Raw genomic sequence first — 18,479 nt, forward strand, 5'->3', positions numbered from 1 at the left:
AACAGAGAGCCCAAATCGAGAGGGCAGAGTGCTTGGGATGAAGGATTTCCAAATACTGTTTCAAAATAAGAGGTGCCGTGTATCAGTGAACTACTGCTGTGAAACTGCCCAGAATTTAAAACAACATCCATTTATTATTTTTCTTGAGACACTAGCGTTGACTGAGCAGATCCACTGATCAAAGCTGGACTCAGCTCTCACACATCCACAGTGTGACGGTCACTTTTATGTGTTAACTTGGCTAGGATATAGTCCCTCATTATTTAATCAAACACCAATCCAAGCATTACTGTGAAGGTATTTTGTAAATATGGTTTAATATCTACAATCAGGTGACGTTATGTAAAGGAGATCATCTTTTTTTAAACTGAGATATAACTGACATAATATTGTGTTATTTTTAGGTATGCAACATAATGATTTGACATATGTATATATTGCAAAATGATCACTGCAATAAGTCTAGTTAACACTCATCACCACACATAGTTAACAAATTTGTTTTTTGTGATGTCTTTTAAGATCTACTCTCTTAGCATCTGTCAAAGATACAATACAATATTATTAACTATAGTCACCATGCTGTATATTATTACATCCCCAGGGCTTATTTACCTTAGAACTGGAGAGTTGTACCTTTTCGCCACCTTCACTCATTTTGCTCATCCCCCAGCCCCACCTCTGGCAACCACCAGTCTGTTCTCTGTATCTATGGGTTGTTTTATTTTTTTAGATTCCACAAAAAGGTGAGATCATATACTATTTGTCTTTCTCCGTCTGACTTATTTCACTTAGCATAATCCCTCAAGATCCATCCATGTTGTTGCAAATGGCAGGATTCCCTTTTTTATGGCTGAATAATATTCCATTGTGTGTATATACCACATTTTCTTTATCCATTCGTCTGTCAATGGACAGTTAGATTGCTTCCTTGTCTTGGCTACTGTGATTAATGCTATGATAAACATGGAAGTGCAGATATCTTTTCAAGAGAGTGATTTCCTCAATAGATGCAGAGAAAGCTTTTGACAAAATTCAACACCCATTTATGATAAAAACTCTGCAGAAAGTAGGCATAGAGGGAACTTTCCTCAACATAATAAACGTCATATATGACAAGCCCACAGCCAACATCATCCTCAATGGTGAAAAACTGAAAGCATTTCCACTAAGATCAGGAACAAGACAAGGTTGCCCACTCTCACCACTGTTATTCAACATAGTTTTGGAAGTTTTAGCCATAGCAATCAGAGAAGAAAAGGAAATAAAAGGAATCCAAATTGGAAAAGAAGAAGTAAAGCTGTCACTGTTTGCAGATGACATGATACTATACATAGAGAATCCTAAAGATGCTACCAGAAAACTACGAGAGCTAATCAATGAATTTGGTAAAGTAACAGGATACAAAATTAATGCACAGAAATCTCTGGCATTCCTATACACTAATGATGAAAAATCTGAAATTGAAATCAAGAAAACACTCCCATTTACCACTGCAACAAAAAGAATAAAATATCTAGGAATAAACCTACCTAAGGAGACAAAAGACCTGTATGCAGAAAATTATAAGACACTGATGAAAGAAATTAAAGATGATACAAATAGATGGAGAGATATACCATGTTCTTGGATTGGAAGAATCAACATTGTGAAAATGACTCTATTACCCAAAGCAATCTATAGATTCAATGCAATCCCTATCGAACTACCACTGGCATTTTTCACAGAACTAGAACAAAAAATTTTGCAATTTGTATGGAAACACAAAAGACCCCGAATAGCCAAAGCAATCTTGAGAACGAAAAAAGGAGCTGGAGGAATCAGGCTCCCTGACTTCAGACTATACTACAAAGCTACAGTAATCAAGACAGTATGGTACTGGCACAAAAACAGAAAGATAGATCAATGGAACAGGATAGAAAGCCCAGAGATAAACCCACGCACATATGGACACCTTATCTTTGATAAAGGTGGCAGGAATGTACAGTGGAGAAAGGACAGCCTCTTCAATAAGTGGTGCTGGGAAAAATGGACAGATACATGTAAAAGTATGAGATTAGATAACTCCCTAACACCATACACAAAAATAAGCTCAAAATGGATTAAAGACCTAAATGTAAGGCCAGAAACTATCAAGCTCTTAGAGGAAACATAGGCAGAACACTCTATGACATAAATCACAGCAAGATCCTTTCTGACCCACCTCCTAGAGTAATGGAAATAAAAATAAAAATAAACAAATGGGACCTAATGAAACTTCAAAGCTTTTGCACAGCAAAGGAAACCATAAACAAGACCAAAAGACAACCCTCAGAATGGGAGAAAATATTTGCAAATGAAGCAACTGACAAAGGATTAATCTCCAAAATTTACAAGCAGCTCATGCAGCTCAATAACAAAAAAACAAACAACCCAATCCAAAAATGGACGGAAGACCTAAATAGACATTTCTCCAAAGAAGATATACAGACTGCCAACAAACACATGAAAGAATGCTCAACATCATTAATCATTAGAGAAATGCAAATCAAAACTACAATGAGATATCATCTCACACCAGTCAGAATGACCATCACCAAAAAATCTAGAAACAATAAATGCTGGAGAGGGTGTGGAGAAAAGGGAACACTCTTGCACTGCTGGTGGGAATGTGAATTGGTTCAGCCACTATGGAGAACAGTATGGAGGTTCCTTAAAAAACTACAAGTAGAACTACCATATGACCCAGCAATCCCACTACTGGGCATATACCCTGAGAAAACCATAATTTAAAAAGAGTCATGTACCAAAATGTTCATTGCACTCTATTTACAATAGCCCGGAGATGGAAACAACCTAAGTGCCCATCATCGGATGAATGGATAAAGAAGATGTGGCACATATATACAATGGAATATTACTCAGCCATAAAAAGAAATGAAATTGAGCTATTTGTAATGAGGTGGATAGACCTAGAGTCTGTCATGCAGAGTGAAGTAAGTCAGAAAGAAAAAGACAAATACCATATGCTAACACATATATATGGAATTTAAGAAGAGAAAAAAATGTCATGAAGAACCTAGGGGTAAGACAGGAATAAAGACACAGACCTACTGGAGAACGGACTTGAGGATATGAGGAGGGGGAAGGGTGAGCTGTGACAGGGCGAGAGAGAGTCATGGACATATACACACTAACAAACGTAAGGTACATACCTAGTGGGAAGCAGCCGCATGGCACAGGGACATCGGCCCGGTGCTTTGTGACCGCCTGGAGGGGTGTGATAGGGAGGGTGGGAGGGAGGGAGACACAAGAGGGAAGAGATATGGGAACATATGTATATGTATAACTGATTCACTTTGTTATAAAGCAGAAACTAACACACCATTGTAAAGCAATTATACCCCAATAAAGATGTTAAAAAAAAAAAAAAAGAGAGTGATTTCATTTCCTTCATATAAAAACCCAGAAGTGGAATTGCTGGGTTTTATGGTAGCTCTATGTTTAATTTTTTGAGGAACCTCCATACTGTTTTCCATAGCAGCTGCACCAATTTACGTTTCTACCAATAGTGAGATTATCCTTGATAATATGGGTGGGCCTCATCCAATCAGCTGAAAGGCCTTAAGAGCAAAACTGAGGTTTCCCTGAGGAAGAGGAAATTCTATGGTCTACGGCGTCACCTCCTGCCCTAGAGTTTCCAGCCTGCCAGCCTGTCCTCTAGATTTCAGAATTGCCTAGCCAGCCTCCACAATTGTGTAAGCCAATTCCTTATAGTAAATCTCTGATAGAGATAGAGATACATAGGTAGAGTTATATCCTCCTAGTTCTGCTTCTTTATAGAACCCTAACTGGTCAACTGCTGGGTCAGCCAGGGCCCGGCTGGTCTAGGATGGCCTCTCTGGGATGAATGGAACTCTGTTCCACACGGCCTCCCATCCTCAAGCAGGCTACCTCAGATTCATCCTCATGGCAGGGGCGGGGGACCAAGGGAGAATGTGGAAGCAAGAAAGGTTCTTGAAGCATAACCTCAGAAACGGCACACCAGCACTCTTCCTCATTCTGTTGGCTGATTCAAGGGCATGGAATGAGACTCACCTCTCAATGAGAGTATGTGCAAAGTGACATTGCAAGGGCAAGAATGCAGGGAAGAGAGAAAATGTGAGGCCACAGTTGCCACTAACCTATCACAGACTGTTTGATATGATGATGCAGAAAAGGAACAACCTCAAAATTATTTTGTAACAATACACACTACTATATATAAAATAGATATCTAATAAAGACCTACTGTATAGCACAGGGAACTCTACTCAGTACTCTGTAGTGGACTATATGGGAAAAGAATCTTTAAAAAAAGAGTGGATATATGTATATATATATATACATATAACTGAATCACTTTTCTGTACACCTGAAACTAACACAACATTGTAAATCAACTGTACTCCAATATAAAATTTTTAAAATTATTTTGTAACAACCTTTTCCCTCTTTTTAAGGCAGTAAAACTATAAACTAAATAACTATATAAAACTATATAAAACTATAAACTAAAATATTCAGAGCCTTAATTTTCTCACTTGCAAATGGAGGATAGTATAGCCCACCTCATGATATTAGCATAAGAATAATGAGATATCTGTGAAAGCAACTGCTGTAGTGCCTGGCAGAAACTCAACAAATGATACTTCTCTTTGATGGTAACACTTGAGCACCTACTGCGTGCTAGAAAAGAGAAGGCAAATATATTTGAGGCACAGGACTGGACATTTTTTAAGTGTTTTTGCAGCGTCATTACACATAGGTAGAATCAATGGATAAAGAAAATGAATGCATATACAATGGCATATTATGCAGCTGTAGAAAAGAAAATCTTGTCATTTGTAACAACCAGGATGGACCTTGAGGGCATTGTGCTAAGTGAAATATGCCAGATAGAGACAAACAAATACTGTATGACCTTATTTATATGTTTAATCAAAAAACAAACAAATTCATAGGTACAGAGAACAGATTGGTGGTTGCCAGAGGTGGGAGGTAGGATCAACAGGTTCAAACTTCCAGTTAGAAAATAAGTAAATCATGCGGATATAAGGTACAGCATGGTGACTATAGTTGATAACACTGTACTGCATGTTTGAAAGTTCCTGAGAGAGTAGATCTTAAACGTTCTTATCACTATGAATGGTAACAAATGCTAATTAGATTTATTGTGGTATCATTTTGCTTATACAACTATCATTATGTTGTACACCTGAAACTACTATAATGTTACCTGTCAATTGTACCTCAATAAGAAATATTCATAGATAAAAATTATTTTTAATACAAAATAATTATTTGACAAAAAGCTTGGTCAGTATGTGGTGATGCCAAAACAGTGTTTGAATTTTCAAGGAAAAAAAACACCGTATGGATGCAAACACAACCCAATCCCCGTAATTTGTCTCCATGGTTTTGAATTTTCTTATTTTAATGGCACATTTAGAAGCTGTAGTTTTGTTTTGTTTTTGTTTGTTTGTTTGTTTGCGGTACGCGGGCCTCTCACTGTTGTGGCCTCTCCAGTTGCGGAGCACAGGCTCTGGACGCGCAGGCTCAGCGGCCATGGCTCACGGGCCCAGCCGCTCCGCGGCATGTGGGATCTTCCCGGACCAGGGCATGAACCCGTATCCCTGCATCGTCAGGCAGACTCTCAACCACTGCACCACCAGGGAAGCCCAAGAAGCTGTAGCTTTAAATGTTGGTGCCCAGGTTTTGGAATCAAACGGACCTGAGTTCGAATCTCAGCCCTCACATTAGCTCCATGACTCAGGCACCTCCCTTAACCCCTAAGACACAGCTTCAAATATGTAGACTGGGAACGATAGCACCTTTTTCAGTAGGCTGAAAATGAGAAAATGCCCAATAAACGTAGTTATTGTTTTATAACCAATATGATAAAATGATGGAAACATTAGTTCAGGGTTTAGAATGCACTGAAATGCTTTTGTTTTGTTTTTTTAATAAATTTATTTACTTATTGATTTTTGGCTGCTTTGGGTCTTCATTGCTGCATGAAGGCTTTCTCTAGTTGTGGCGAGCGGGAGCTACCCTTCGCCGCGGTGTGCAGGCTTCCCATTGCAGTGGCTTCTTGTTGCTGAGCATGGGCTCTAGGTACACGGACTTCAGTAGTTGTGGCTCGCGGGCTTGGTTGCTCCGAGGCATGTGGGATCTTCCCGGACCAGGGCTCGAATCTGTGTCCCCTGCATTGACAGGCAGAATCTTAACCATTACACCACCAGGGAAGCCCCTGAAATGCTTTTTTAAAATTGTCTCCACTGCCTACTTCACCTGTTAGCCTTTTTCCCCCAAAAAACTAACTCTGCACATCGGGGTGTTATTGCATCAGCAGGTTGGGGTGTTTAGAGACGCAAATTCTGTACCTGGAATAGTCTGGAAGTTTATCCGTGAACCATCGAACTTGCTGATCTTAGTCTGTCCACAAAGACTGTCAGTGCAAAGCGGGTAGCATTAAGTAAACAACTTAAGCGGATGATAAGGAATATAAAGGAATCATAATTTGTAATGGAAAAGCAAGAAAAGCAGCAACAAAGCAGCCTTCCTGGAAACTGTAAGACTGCCAGTTTCAGCACGTGTACATGCCGGACCTGTATAGCGGCCAAATGCTTAGAGTACTGAACTAGAGTCCTCCAAAAGCTCTAAAAGCATGTTGATTTTAAGTCTGGATTCTGAACATTATTAACCTTTAATAACTTCTGTATCAAATTAGTGGCAAATGCCTTCAGGTAGAGGCAAAAACTGAAATTCTATATACTTGCACCATTGTTCACCCAAGAAAGGATTTTGCAACTGTGGATAAATTCAGTAGGATTCGGTGAGGTTGCCTGCACGTAACCTAACTACAGTTGGCTTAAACAATTTAAAAGGTGGTTTTCTCTCTTAACCGCAGTCCAGGGATAAATGGTTGTGGGGTTGGTGCAGCAGTGGCCACACACAGTCAGACTGGTTCCCTCTTTCCTATCTGCCCTTCTCGGCATGTGGGCAGACCTCCCTTCAAGGTCGCAAGATGGCAGCAATGCCCCCAAACAGCGCTTTTCCCCACACAACCATTTGCAAAACTGGAATGGGTGAGTGAGGCTGATTCTCCCCGTGTGTGTCCCTCTCTCTTCTGAATAAGGAGGAAATCTCTCCTCTGAAGCACCCGCCCCTCAAAGATTGCTTTTTACATCCTTTTGGCCCAGATTTGGCCACAAGCCTGTACCCATCATGCAGAGGAAGAGGGAGGTGGCTGCAGCCTGCAAGAAGAAGGTGGGCTGTTGAGTAGGGGTCTAGGGGTGTCTGCCGAAGGGCTTAGGGAGGAGGGCAGAGGAGGTGGCCCTGGCAGAGCTCTGGTGCCTTCCATGCCACCTCCACCCAGAGTGGCTCCATTCTTCTTCCACGTAGAATCCTGCTCAAATAAAAGCTTCCGTGGATAAAGATCATCTGTAATCCTTCGCTGCAAACTCAAATACCTAATATACTAATACCTGATATAAGTCAGTGAGTCAAAATTATTTGTTCACTATTACATTCCCAGCATCGAGGATAGTTCCTAGCATATAGGAGGAGCTTGTATTCATTTCCTATTGCTGCTATAACAAATTGCCACAAACTTGGTGGATTAAAATAACACAAATTTGTTATCTTACAGTTCTGGAGGTCAGAAATTCAAAACGGGTTTACAGGGCTAAAATCAGGGTCCCGGCAAGATAGCATTCCTTCTGGAGTAGTTGGGGGAAATCCATTTCCTTGCCTCTTTCTGCTTCTAGAGGTTGCCTACATTTCTTGGCTTGTAGCCGCCTCCCAGCAAATGGCATCACTCCGACATTTTCTGCCATCACATCTTCTCTGATTGCGTCCGTCCTGCCTCTCATAATGATCCCTGTGGTTACATTGGGCCCACCCAGATAATCCAGGATGATTTCCCTATCTCAAGAACTTTAACTTAATCATATCTGCAAGTCACTTTGGCCATGTAAGATAAGATATCCATAGGTTCCAAGAATTAGGAGGTGGACATCTTTGAGGATGTGCATATCATTCTGTCTACCACAGAGCTCAATAAATATTTGTAGAATTGTTGAATGAACAGTAGAATCTCAGCATTGGAAGCTGCTTTAGACAGCATGTAGTCTAACCTCTTACAATGTCTAGGAATCTCCTCACTGGCAGATAGTCATTCCATGTCTGCTTGAATACTTCTGGTGCTGGGGGCTCTCCATCTTCCAAGTTAACCTTTCCACTGTTGGACAGCTATGGATCTTAGACATTTAGACCTTTCTTCCTTAGGTTACTTCTGCCCTTCTTTCCGGAGAAATCTACACCTTGTATCTTCTATATGACTCTTCTTCCCCAATTTTGGAGAAAAAAAAATGACTTATTGTCTTTATCATTTACAAATCTTCACTTAGCACATCTCCATCTCAGTAACTGGGGTTTCAAAAAGATGAAAGACAGCCTCCAATCTTCAGGAGTGTTATTGTGAAAGTGAATCCTACACATAAGAAGTTAAATAACAATACAGTTAAATGAGTTCATCCATGTTAAGTGCTCAGTACTGTGCTTGGCATGTAACAAGTGATCCAAAAATGTTACCTGCTCCTGTTGCTGTTATTACCATTCACAGATGCTCTGGGTCAAATTACTGATGCACCTGGAGTTCGCTGATGCAGCAGTGACTGGAGAAGGCTCAGGGAGGAGGAGGGTTGGGAGGAGAGGCAGAATGTAAACAAACTCAGGGTAAAGGGGAAGGAATTCCACGCCGGACAAACACAGAAGGCAGGTGTTCAGAGGCCAGATTAAACAGGTCAAGTTCTAGGAAAATGAATAGATTTATTTATCTCATGTAGGGTTTATAACTAGCTTGGGCAAAACAGCATGAACTTTATCCAAGTTGTAGGTAGCAGCTGTAGATAGCAACTACCCCGCAGTCTCTCCAAGTTCTCTGCTCCTGAACCCTTCCTGGGACTTGCAGAGACTTAAGCCCCATGGTCTCAAGTCTAGTGATTGCTTCTAGTGGAAAGAACACTTCTTTCGACCTGCCTCTTTGATTCCCAACTCCAGCCTGGAGATCATCTTTAGCTCCTCTTTGCTCTATGCTCCACGGCCACTAACTAACCCTGTCCCACTCCTCACTCAGCCTTACCCCCTAAAACCTCAAGGAACTGAACACAGACATTGAAGTTGGAGAATAACGAAAGTGAGAGAAGTAGAGGCAAGGTCAGAGCTGGACTGTAGATGTATGGGTGGTCCATGGAAAGCTGTTTGTTGCATCTGTAATAGTGATAGGCATGAAGTACTTCAGGCCACCGAGAAAGCAGAGGGCATACCCGTGACGAGCAGAGGACTCAGAAGGAAGAGGAATCAGGAGGAGTTTGCAAGGAGTTCTTCCAACCCTCCACTTGCTCACCCCATCCAGATATGCCTTCTCCCAACCTTACTTCCTTTTTAAAGAAAGATGGTGAGACAAAGGATGATGAATGATTCTGTGCAATATTTTTCTCTCTGAAAAACACATGAACACACATACAGTATGCTTTAATCTAATAATCTGATTTTCCATTTTGCTGAGGCTATCTCATAAAGAGCCTATATCCTCATAGCATCTACAAAAGTACCCAAGACAGGCCAGTATGCTCTGTAGTTCCCAATGATTGACACTAAGTTTTGCCATTTTATTTCTGTTTCATAAGGAATCAGAAAACAAAAGTGGCAAAGGCCAAATAACTCTCCTTGGTAAGACTCTAGTCAGGTGTGACTTTATGGCCAACATTCACTTTAAATGAGATGAAATCAGAATGAGAACTTTGGTCCCTTCTTTAAACAACCAGCCTTGCAAAGCCCTAGGGCCAAATCTGGCACATGAAGCCAAGACCAAGTGTTTCCTCCATACTCTTCCAGCAATGAGTTGAGTTGAATGTATTTTTTAAGATGATGAAAACAGGAACTTACAGGAAAACATCAGGGAAAAACTTCTTTCTTTAAAATTTCTCATTAGAGACACAAACATTTCAATTTATACATAAAAGAAGAAAATTATCATTCCTCCTCAAGAACTAGATCTGTAAACCACTATTTAAAGTAGTTTAAATAAGCAATTTAATAAGATGGGGAAAAGACTAGCCTAGCATCCCCTATATTTTTTCCTCCCTGTTTACTCAATTATACAAGTACTTCCACAGCAAGACCTCTAATTGTGTAGACTTCAGTGAAAGAGAAATGGAACTTGCTGTAAAATAAATTATTGGGTGTAATTAAATTACATACCACTTCCCATACTTTTTTTTCCAAATTGCCCATTACTTTAAATGAAAACATTTTTAGAAAAGAACTGTAAACACTCAAAGCATTTCTCAAGGACCATTCTCCCTTCTTCCTGCTGATACAATGTAGGCATTGTTCCATTTTCCAATATTCTCCTGCTGAAGATCTGAGGAATTTCAAAACTTCATTCACCAGTAAAACTTGAGAGTTCCATTTTCAAATCACTTGCTGAGCAGGATCCAGCTTCAGTCCCTCTTTTAGCAGATGAATCCATCTTCATCTCTATTCATGTGACACCATGAGCGTTCCCTACCCTGCTGTGGTGCAGTCGCTCGATACACTCTGTCCTCCTGCACTTGACACACAGACAAGTCATCACCCTCCTTCTGGGGCAGCAGGAGAGGTGTTTAGAGCACGAGCTTGGGAATCAGGGAACCCCACTGGCTGGAGCATCCTGCACGAGTCACATAAGCTTTCTGAGCCTGAGTTTCCCCATCTGAAATATGGGAAATAGCAAACCTGCCTACCTGCTAGTGTTTTCTGGAGGACCATATGAAATCACACATATTGCAAACACTCCAAATGTTACCCAAAGAGCAGTTCCGATAACCTTTTTTTTTTTTTTTTTGCGGTACGCGGGCCTCTCACTGTTGTGGCCTCTCCAGTTGCGGAGCACAGGCTCCGGACGCGCAGGCTCAGCGGCCATGGCTCACGGGCCCAGCCGCTCCGCGGCATGTGGGATCTTCCCGGACCGGGGCACGGACGCGTGTCCCCTGCATCGGCAGGCGGACTCTCAACCACTGCGCCACCAGGGAAACCCCCCGATAACCATTTTTAAAATTGTTTATGTGAGGTGTTTTGCTGTTTTTGTTCCTTAACAGGCATAAAGAAAGAGAATCTAAAAATCTCATTTTCAGGCTCCAAAATGGGGAAATGGTACTGTTTTATTTGTTCCTTTTTGCTTATTCTTCTTTCCTGTTAAGATTCTGGTTCTCAATAAAGATGAACTCTTCTGAGAACTGCAGGACCTTTTGCATCTCAACCCCAGCCCTACTTCCCTGCTATTGCTTCTTATAATCAGAGCTAGTGTCTTTAGACAAATTTAAATAGAAAATCCTCATATGCCGTTTCATGGGTCATGATTCTCCCAGAATTTGCATGATCTGCTTAGTACTAGTTGAAGTAAGAAGAAGTTAGAAAACACTGCTCCTCACATTGTCTCAGAAACTACAGAATCTCTTTGAAATCAATTTTTTTTTGAATTTTGAAAATAAATTAAAAATGGATTGTTATCTGGGCTCAGTGCCAGAGAAAGAAAATAGTTTTTTCTTTGCAGTATTTGTGAATTTTAGGGCCAAAAATTAATCTTTGCTGTGACCTTTTATTATTATATAAAGCCTCTTTCTCATAATCCCACTTGAAGCTATACACATTTTTTATGCCATGAAACACACACACTGGTTTGTTTGTTTTTTTAATTTATTTTTTGGCTGCATTGGGTCTTCATTGCTGCGCACAGGCTTTCTCTAGTTGTGGTGAGCGGGGGCTACTCTTCGTTGCGGTGCGCGGGCTTCTCACTGCGGAGGCTTCTCTTGTCGCAGAGTATGCGCTCTAGGTGCATGGGCTTCAGTAGTTGTGGCTCGCTGGCTCTAGAATGCAGGCTCAGTAGCTGTGGCGCAGGGGCTTAGTTGCTCCCCGGCATGTGGGATCTTCCCAAACCAGGGATTGAACCCGTGTCCCCTGCATTGGCAGGCAGATTCTTAACCACTGTGCCACGAGGGACATCCACACACACGCTGTTTAATACAAACGAGAACTAGGAAAACACTCCCCAAATGACCTACTACTTCCCTCTCTTTCCCAGGGGAGGTTTTGTTTTGTGGTCCCCAAAAGGATTTTAAAAATCAACACCGTCTACTCAAGGAGGGGCAGTAGAGGATCTGATGACTGCCCCCTCACCCACACACACACACACATAACAGTAAGAGGATGCTGATGAGGAAATGTAGCTTGGTATCAGGGCACTGAGGTCAGTCCTCAGCTGTAAAGCACTGTTTAAGTGTCAGCTTCATATTATGACATGATCTGCTTGTGACAGGGCCACTGGTCCCGTGACCAGGAGCAGATGCTGTGCTGACATCAAAGCAGGATGAAGAACTTCACCATAGATGGTGAACCATCTATGAAGCTATGTTGTTTTGATCTTGCCCACCAATAATTCAAGGCACTGGGAGCAACCAAACATCCGTATCTCAAGGTGAAGATAATAGGACCTCTGATCCAAAAGGAAAACACAAACACACACCAATTAGCTGCTCTTCCTACAAAGAATACCAGAATCCAGCCTTGCAGAAGGAGTTGCTTGCCTACAGATCCACACAGAGAAGTAAAGTTGAATGCAGGTTGCTTTTACTCTCCTACGGCTCTGGCTTGACTGGGAATGAGGGATAGAGACCAAAACCAATCTGTAGTCCAAATCCAGCTTCCCCATAAAGCCACCAATCCTACCCTGAGGTTCTAAATGTATTCAACAGGATTCTAGATTTCTCACCATCAACTACCAACATATTATCCAATACCGAGCACAAAAAAAAAATGTGGCGGGGTGGGATAGGGAGGGTGGGAGGGAGGGAGACGCAAGAGGGAAGACATACGGGAACATATGTTTATGTATGACTGATTCACTTTGTTATAAAGCAGAAACTAACACACCATTGTAAAGCAATTATACCCCAATAAAGATGTTAAAAAAAAAAATGTGGCAACCTGAGTTGAGTTTTGGGGGCTAGTGGTTTTGTTGCAGGCTTTCCTACCTTCGCCAGTATTAACAGCGTCGTTGCAGGCTGTGTCTGGGTTCCAGACTAGTGAGTCACAAATGGCACTTACATAAATCTGTGCCTGTTTTTGTACTACCTCTCTTCGTAAGTTTCTTCATACTTGGTATGCCGCTTCTTGCCCCGAAAGCCTAGGTTTACACTGCAGAAAGTCTTCTATGTCTCACTGTACCCACAAAGTCTAACCCCGCATTCAGACTTACAGGCAACAAAGGGCTTAGTGGATAGAGCAGCAACAAGGTAAAAGGCTGCAACCCCCAGAGGCACCCACAGGTACCCAGGGTGGAAGTCGGTTGTTGGTGGGTTGTGTTTTCTCCAAGAATGCCTCACAGAAGATGCAGCTACAGTGGAACTGGATATAAACACCTTATCAGCCATTTCTCCAAGAAGCTTATCTAACATTTTGCACCTTATATAACTGACATTCTGAAATTAATGCCTCTTATGCAGAACACACCTAGCATTTGAAAAGAAAAAGAAGTAGGGCCCCCGGAGGCTGTATGACATCTTTTCACCAAAACCAGAAGTGTTTGCCTTTCACTGGTTGTTTCATGTATGTGTGTGTGTTTAGATGTCAGATAAATTTTATCTACAAAGATCAATTGTGAAGTTTATTGGGCATCACCGGGAAATAACACCCTGCAATCAAACATCCCATTCACCTGGGTTTTCATGTCAGTGAGTGCAGTGCAGCACTTTCCTGACAGAGAGTGTTTGACGGTTGCATCTGTGCTCCAGAAACTTGTTCACTATCAATGTGTTCATGGAAATGAAGCTGGGGCTCATCTGAAGCACTTGGGCAAACAGAACAGAAGACTGTGAATAAGACCTGTGGATAAAAGCAGTTCAGACTCAAGAAGCCAAATAAAGGTCAGAAAGGCCCTTTTATAACCTGGTGCATTGTTTTATGAATTCAGATTAACCCTGATCAAACTCCCAAGACATGATAGCCAGGTACAAGAAAGATCTGTTACAGTTTGGTCTATAAGGTGGATGTAAGTCTGATAATTCAACAATAATATTAAAAATTGAGAGAAAAGGGGCTTCCCTGGTGGCGCAGTGGTTAAGAGTCCGCCTGCTGATGCAGGGGACATGGGTTCGTGCCCCGGTCCGGGAAGATCCCACGTGCCGCGGAGCAGCTGGGCCCGTGAGCCATGGCCGCTGAGCCTGCGCGTCCGGAGCCTGTGCTCCGCAACGGGAGAGGCCACAACAGTAAGAGGCCCGCGTACCTCCCCCCAAAAAAAAAAATTGAGAGAAAAGACCTATGGTTTCCTCTTAACGTTACCTGAATATATTCAATAGCTGTTTGACAAGCAATAAGCAGAGTCTGATTAAACGATTCTTTTCCAACAAAGGCTACTGAGCCTCTTTCTATGTAGCTGCATCTTAGGCAAACATATTAATTGCTTCAAGTAGGTCCCTGTCTCATGTGGGCTTCCCTAGAAGCAGAGGCTAAGATGGGGATTCTTTGCAAGTGTGTTATTAGGTGTGCTCTTGCGAGACAGGGAGAGACACAGGATAGGGCAGGGGGAGAAGCCAGCTGGATATTAGCTTCAACTTGATCTCAGGGGGACCACTGGGGAACAACTTATACCAGTCATCCCAGCTTGAGGGAGGGACCAGACTCCTGTGTGCTCTTAGCAGCAGCTGGGGGATGGGTGTACCAGCCAGCTGAGCAGCAGGACACTAACAGGTCCACTATGGTAGCTAAGATGATGGGACTAAATCTCTAGGAGCCAGACTGTGTGGTAGGAGATGTGGTTCTCATCCCAACCCTGGCCTCACTAATGACATGATGATATGGCCACGGGCCCCTCACATGGCCTCTGCAACTACCAATTTCCTCATCTGTAAAATGGGAGAGCAGGGCTGGTAGAGTTGGATTAGACGATCCCTGCACAATGTGAGATGCAATGATTTCAGTAAGGGTAGTGGGCGGAGGCTCACTGAGGAATAGTGGATGTTTTCTTCTATTCATGGAAAGGAGTTAATTAATGTAAATGTGCCCCTGAATAACTAGTCCATTGAATACTCTTCCCTCACCTGGAATAGCTCTGGATACACAGGCAAATCTAGGAAGACAAGCAATAAAGTTGCCCTGAAGGCGTATGTTCTAAAAAAGGATGGCAAGGCTCTGTTTTCAAACAAAGTGCTTTTGTGGCAGTTTACCTAAAGGGAGCATTAATACAACCAGGCAACCTCATTTAACTGACTCCTGTATCAAAGCAAATTAGAGGCAAGAGGCTGGAGTAAAGCATGAGCCAGAGACTGTCCCTGAAAAACTACACAGCCTCTAGGGAGAGCAGCTTGGAAACATCTATCCAAATTATAAATACATTTATTCTTTGCCTGCACAGCACACTCTCTGGGAATTTATCCTACAGGTATATATGTGTGAAATGACATTTATATGAGTTTATTCATTGTGCTACTTTTGCAAAAATAGTCCAAGATTGCAAACAACTCAACGGTCCATCAATAAAGAACTAGTTAAAAACAATAACAACTATGGTACCTTCCATACACAGTGGAATACTGTATAACCCAAGAACATCTGTACGGATACAGAAGGTTCTCCTGGATATATTGATAAGTGAAAAAGCAAAGGGAAGAACAGTATTATCAGATTAGTATGTATATTATAAACACATATGCATACATAATATGTTTGCTTCTTTCTGTGTAATGGACGTAATAAGATCATATAGTTATACTCAAGTGTATCCATAGATATCTAGAAGTCAGTTTTTGTGTATCTGGAAAGATACCCCCCAAAAAACTTTTATGAGTGATTATCTCTAAGGGATGAGGGAGTGAGAAAATGGGATGGATAGAGACATAGGTGGGAGTGAGAAATCTCACCAATGCCTTTTTACAGATTTCCTTTCTGGATTTTTTTCCCAACCATCATAGGTTTTTCTGTAAGGACAAGGGAGGAGCTGTTTGATTAAAAAATAAAATGGAAATTTAAAAGGCAGGCATCAATCAAAGCTGGTCATTCCAACTTCCCTTATCTCATGCTTTCGTTCAGGGTTTGGCAAACTGAGGCTGTTGGTTAAGTAGTGAGACCATATGGTTCACAATGCTGAAAATGTTTACTATCTGGCCCTTTCCAGAAAGTTTGCCAAGTCCAGCTGTAAATCATGGAATTGTTTGTAAAATAGCTGTACTCCTCCTATCAGTGAGCTTCAAGTACTTCTAGCAGTTTTGTCTTCTTTACATCAGCCTTTCTGACCACAGAGAGTTATGCACTGAGGAAAAAGGGAGGATATTGCACCTGTTACAAAGAGCATGAGCTCTGGGGACAGACAGCCCAGGTTTAAATCTGGGCTTTGTCCCTCACGACTATGTGGCCTTGGGCAACTAACTTCTTGAACTCAGTATGGTTTTCATCTATAAAAGCTGGGCGATAATGGTACCTCCTTCACAGAGTCGTTTGGAAGGTTAAGTATGTTAATGCTGGCAAGAAGTTTAGTACAATGCCTGTTAGTATTATCATCTAATATTTTGATTTTTTATAAACAGGGTGATGACCAGTTAAATGTGTTTGAAGAAGACACCATAGGAGGTGAGCTTTCTTTACTGATCAGACCAAAGTTGTCATTTTAGTAGCTCTGAGCATGTCTTTTTTATTAAACACCACTAAGAGATAACAATCTACCAACAGCTTGTACTTTTCCCTTAGCCAGGGAACATGATTAAGATTGGGACTCTTTGGATCTCTCCCCTTTTGGTCCATGTAAAGAATCAAAGGGACACCTTACTAAGAGATGCATTTCCTCACTGCCCAGAGAACATGAGCCCCAAGACGCTCAGTGAAGAGAGGATGCTCTGGTTAAAATGTTTGGAAAACACAATACCCAATCCCCTTTGGAAGATTCACATATATAAGAGCACAGCAAGACTCCCACATGTCCTGTAGGAAAGAGAGCTGGCTATCTTTAATTCACCATTCTTCAAATTTTATTGGAACACAAAAGTCTTTTTCCTGCATCGTGGTTACTACTCTGCAGTGTACCATTGGGATGCAACTTAAGAAACACCTAAATTATACTGCTTCATAATTTTGTCATGTTAAAAGTCTTGCCAAAACTAAAAAAATCCAACCATAATTAGCTACACATGGAACTGAAAATAGATAAAATTATGTGAATTTGACCAGAAAAAGATAAGTTTCATGATTGCCCTAGAAAAAAAATACCTGCTATCATTTGCACTCTGTGATAACTGTTGTTATAATTATGGTCCATGGAAATATATTTACATTGACTGGGAGCATATACAAGTAAGTGAATTGGCTTTCTAAATAACCCCAGCTCTAATCCTGCTGCTCCATGAGCATGGGGTAGTAGATAAAGTGTCATTTGATGATAATGGCAAAAGCAGGATGTAAAAATTGCAGTCACCAAATGACATAATGGTGACTCATGAGGAAAAGGCACATAAACATGAAGCAAGTGCAAATAATCAACTCAGCCCCAACTGGATGGGGATTGATTGATTGCTGAATAACGTTTCCTCTTTTCCTGGTTATAAAATTAACACACATTCATGTGGAAATTTTTTTAAGGTGGAAAATAAGAGCCATCTAAGACCTTATGACCTCTGAATAATCATGGGTAACATTCTGGTTTATTTTATTGCAGTGCACTGTCTATATACCTATCTTTACCTAGTTGAGAATACATGTGTATATACAAACATTATCTCCAATATTTTGTACCTATCATAACAAAAGCCTGTTCCCATGTCATTGAAAACTCTCTATAAACTTAATTTGTAATGACCACATTGTATGAATGTACTATCATTTTATGAATGTACCATCATTAATTTTTAAAAATAACTAGTCATTTTAAAAAAAGAACTATTTTTTTAAACTGGAATAAGATAACCATACTACTACTAATACTAACAATAATAACCACTTTCCTAGATTGCAAATACATTAAATGTTGCTCAGCTTCATAAAAGTAAACTAGAAGAAAAAAGTAAACTAGAAGTATGGAGAACATGAGATGACCGTTTGGCTCCACGTGTTAAAAGCATCAATCTATCTGCCTTTAACAGAAAGCTCCAGATAATACTCGATTTTTCCAGTCACCATGGGCTACTCTGTAAAGAGACTGAAACATCTGTTTGATTTCAGAGAACGATAACAAAAAATCCTTTCATGTGAAAACCAAATGGTTCCAAAGACCCCCAAATTCACCTCTTTCCTCTGTTTCCAGCTCTTTTTCCCTTGTCTCCTTCTTCTTCTACCCCAAACTCAATTCTTCATGCCCTATTCCCTCTCTCTCTCTCTCTCTCTCTCCTCTCTCTCTCTCTCTGTCGCTCTCTGTCTCTATCTCTCTCTGGTAG

The 18,479-nt window shown here is 41.2% G+C and overlaps 1 protein-coding gene across 3 annotated transcripts in view; it reads left to right on the forward strand.

Moving 5' to 3' along the window:
- Positions 1-18,479, forward strand: part of AK5 (adenylate kinase 5) — a 237,174-nt gene that overhangs the window by 158,781 nt on the left and 59,914 nt on the right. For all 3 annotated transcript variants that reach the window (XM_079923258.1, XM_079923256.1, XM_079923257.1), the window contains exon 9: positions 16,644-16,686. In XM_079923258.1, coding sequence (XP_079779384.1) covers positions 16,644-16,686 — 43 coding nt within the window. The remainder of the gene's footprint in view (positions 1-16,643; positions 16,687-18,479) is intronic.

This window comes from Stenella coeruleoalba, assembly GCF_951394435.1.
Source record: "Stenella coeruleoalba genome assembly, chromosome: 1".
Taxonomy (NCBI): domain Eukaryota; kingdom Metazoa; phylum Chordata; class Mammalia; order Artiodactyla; family Delphinidae; genus Stenella; species Stenella coeruleoalba.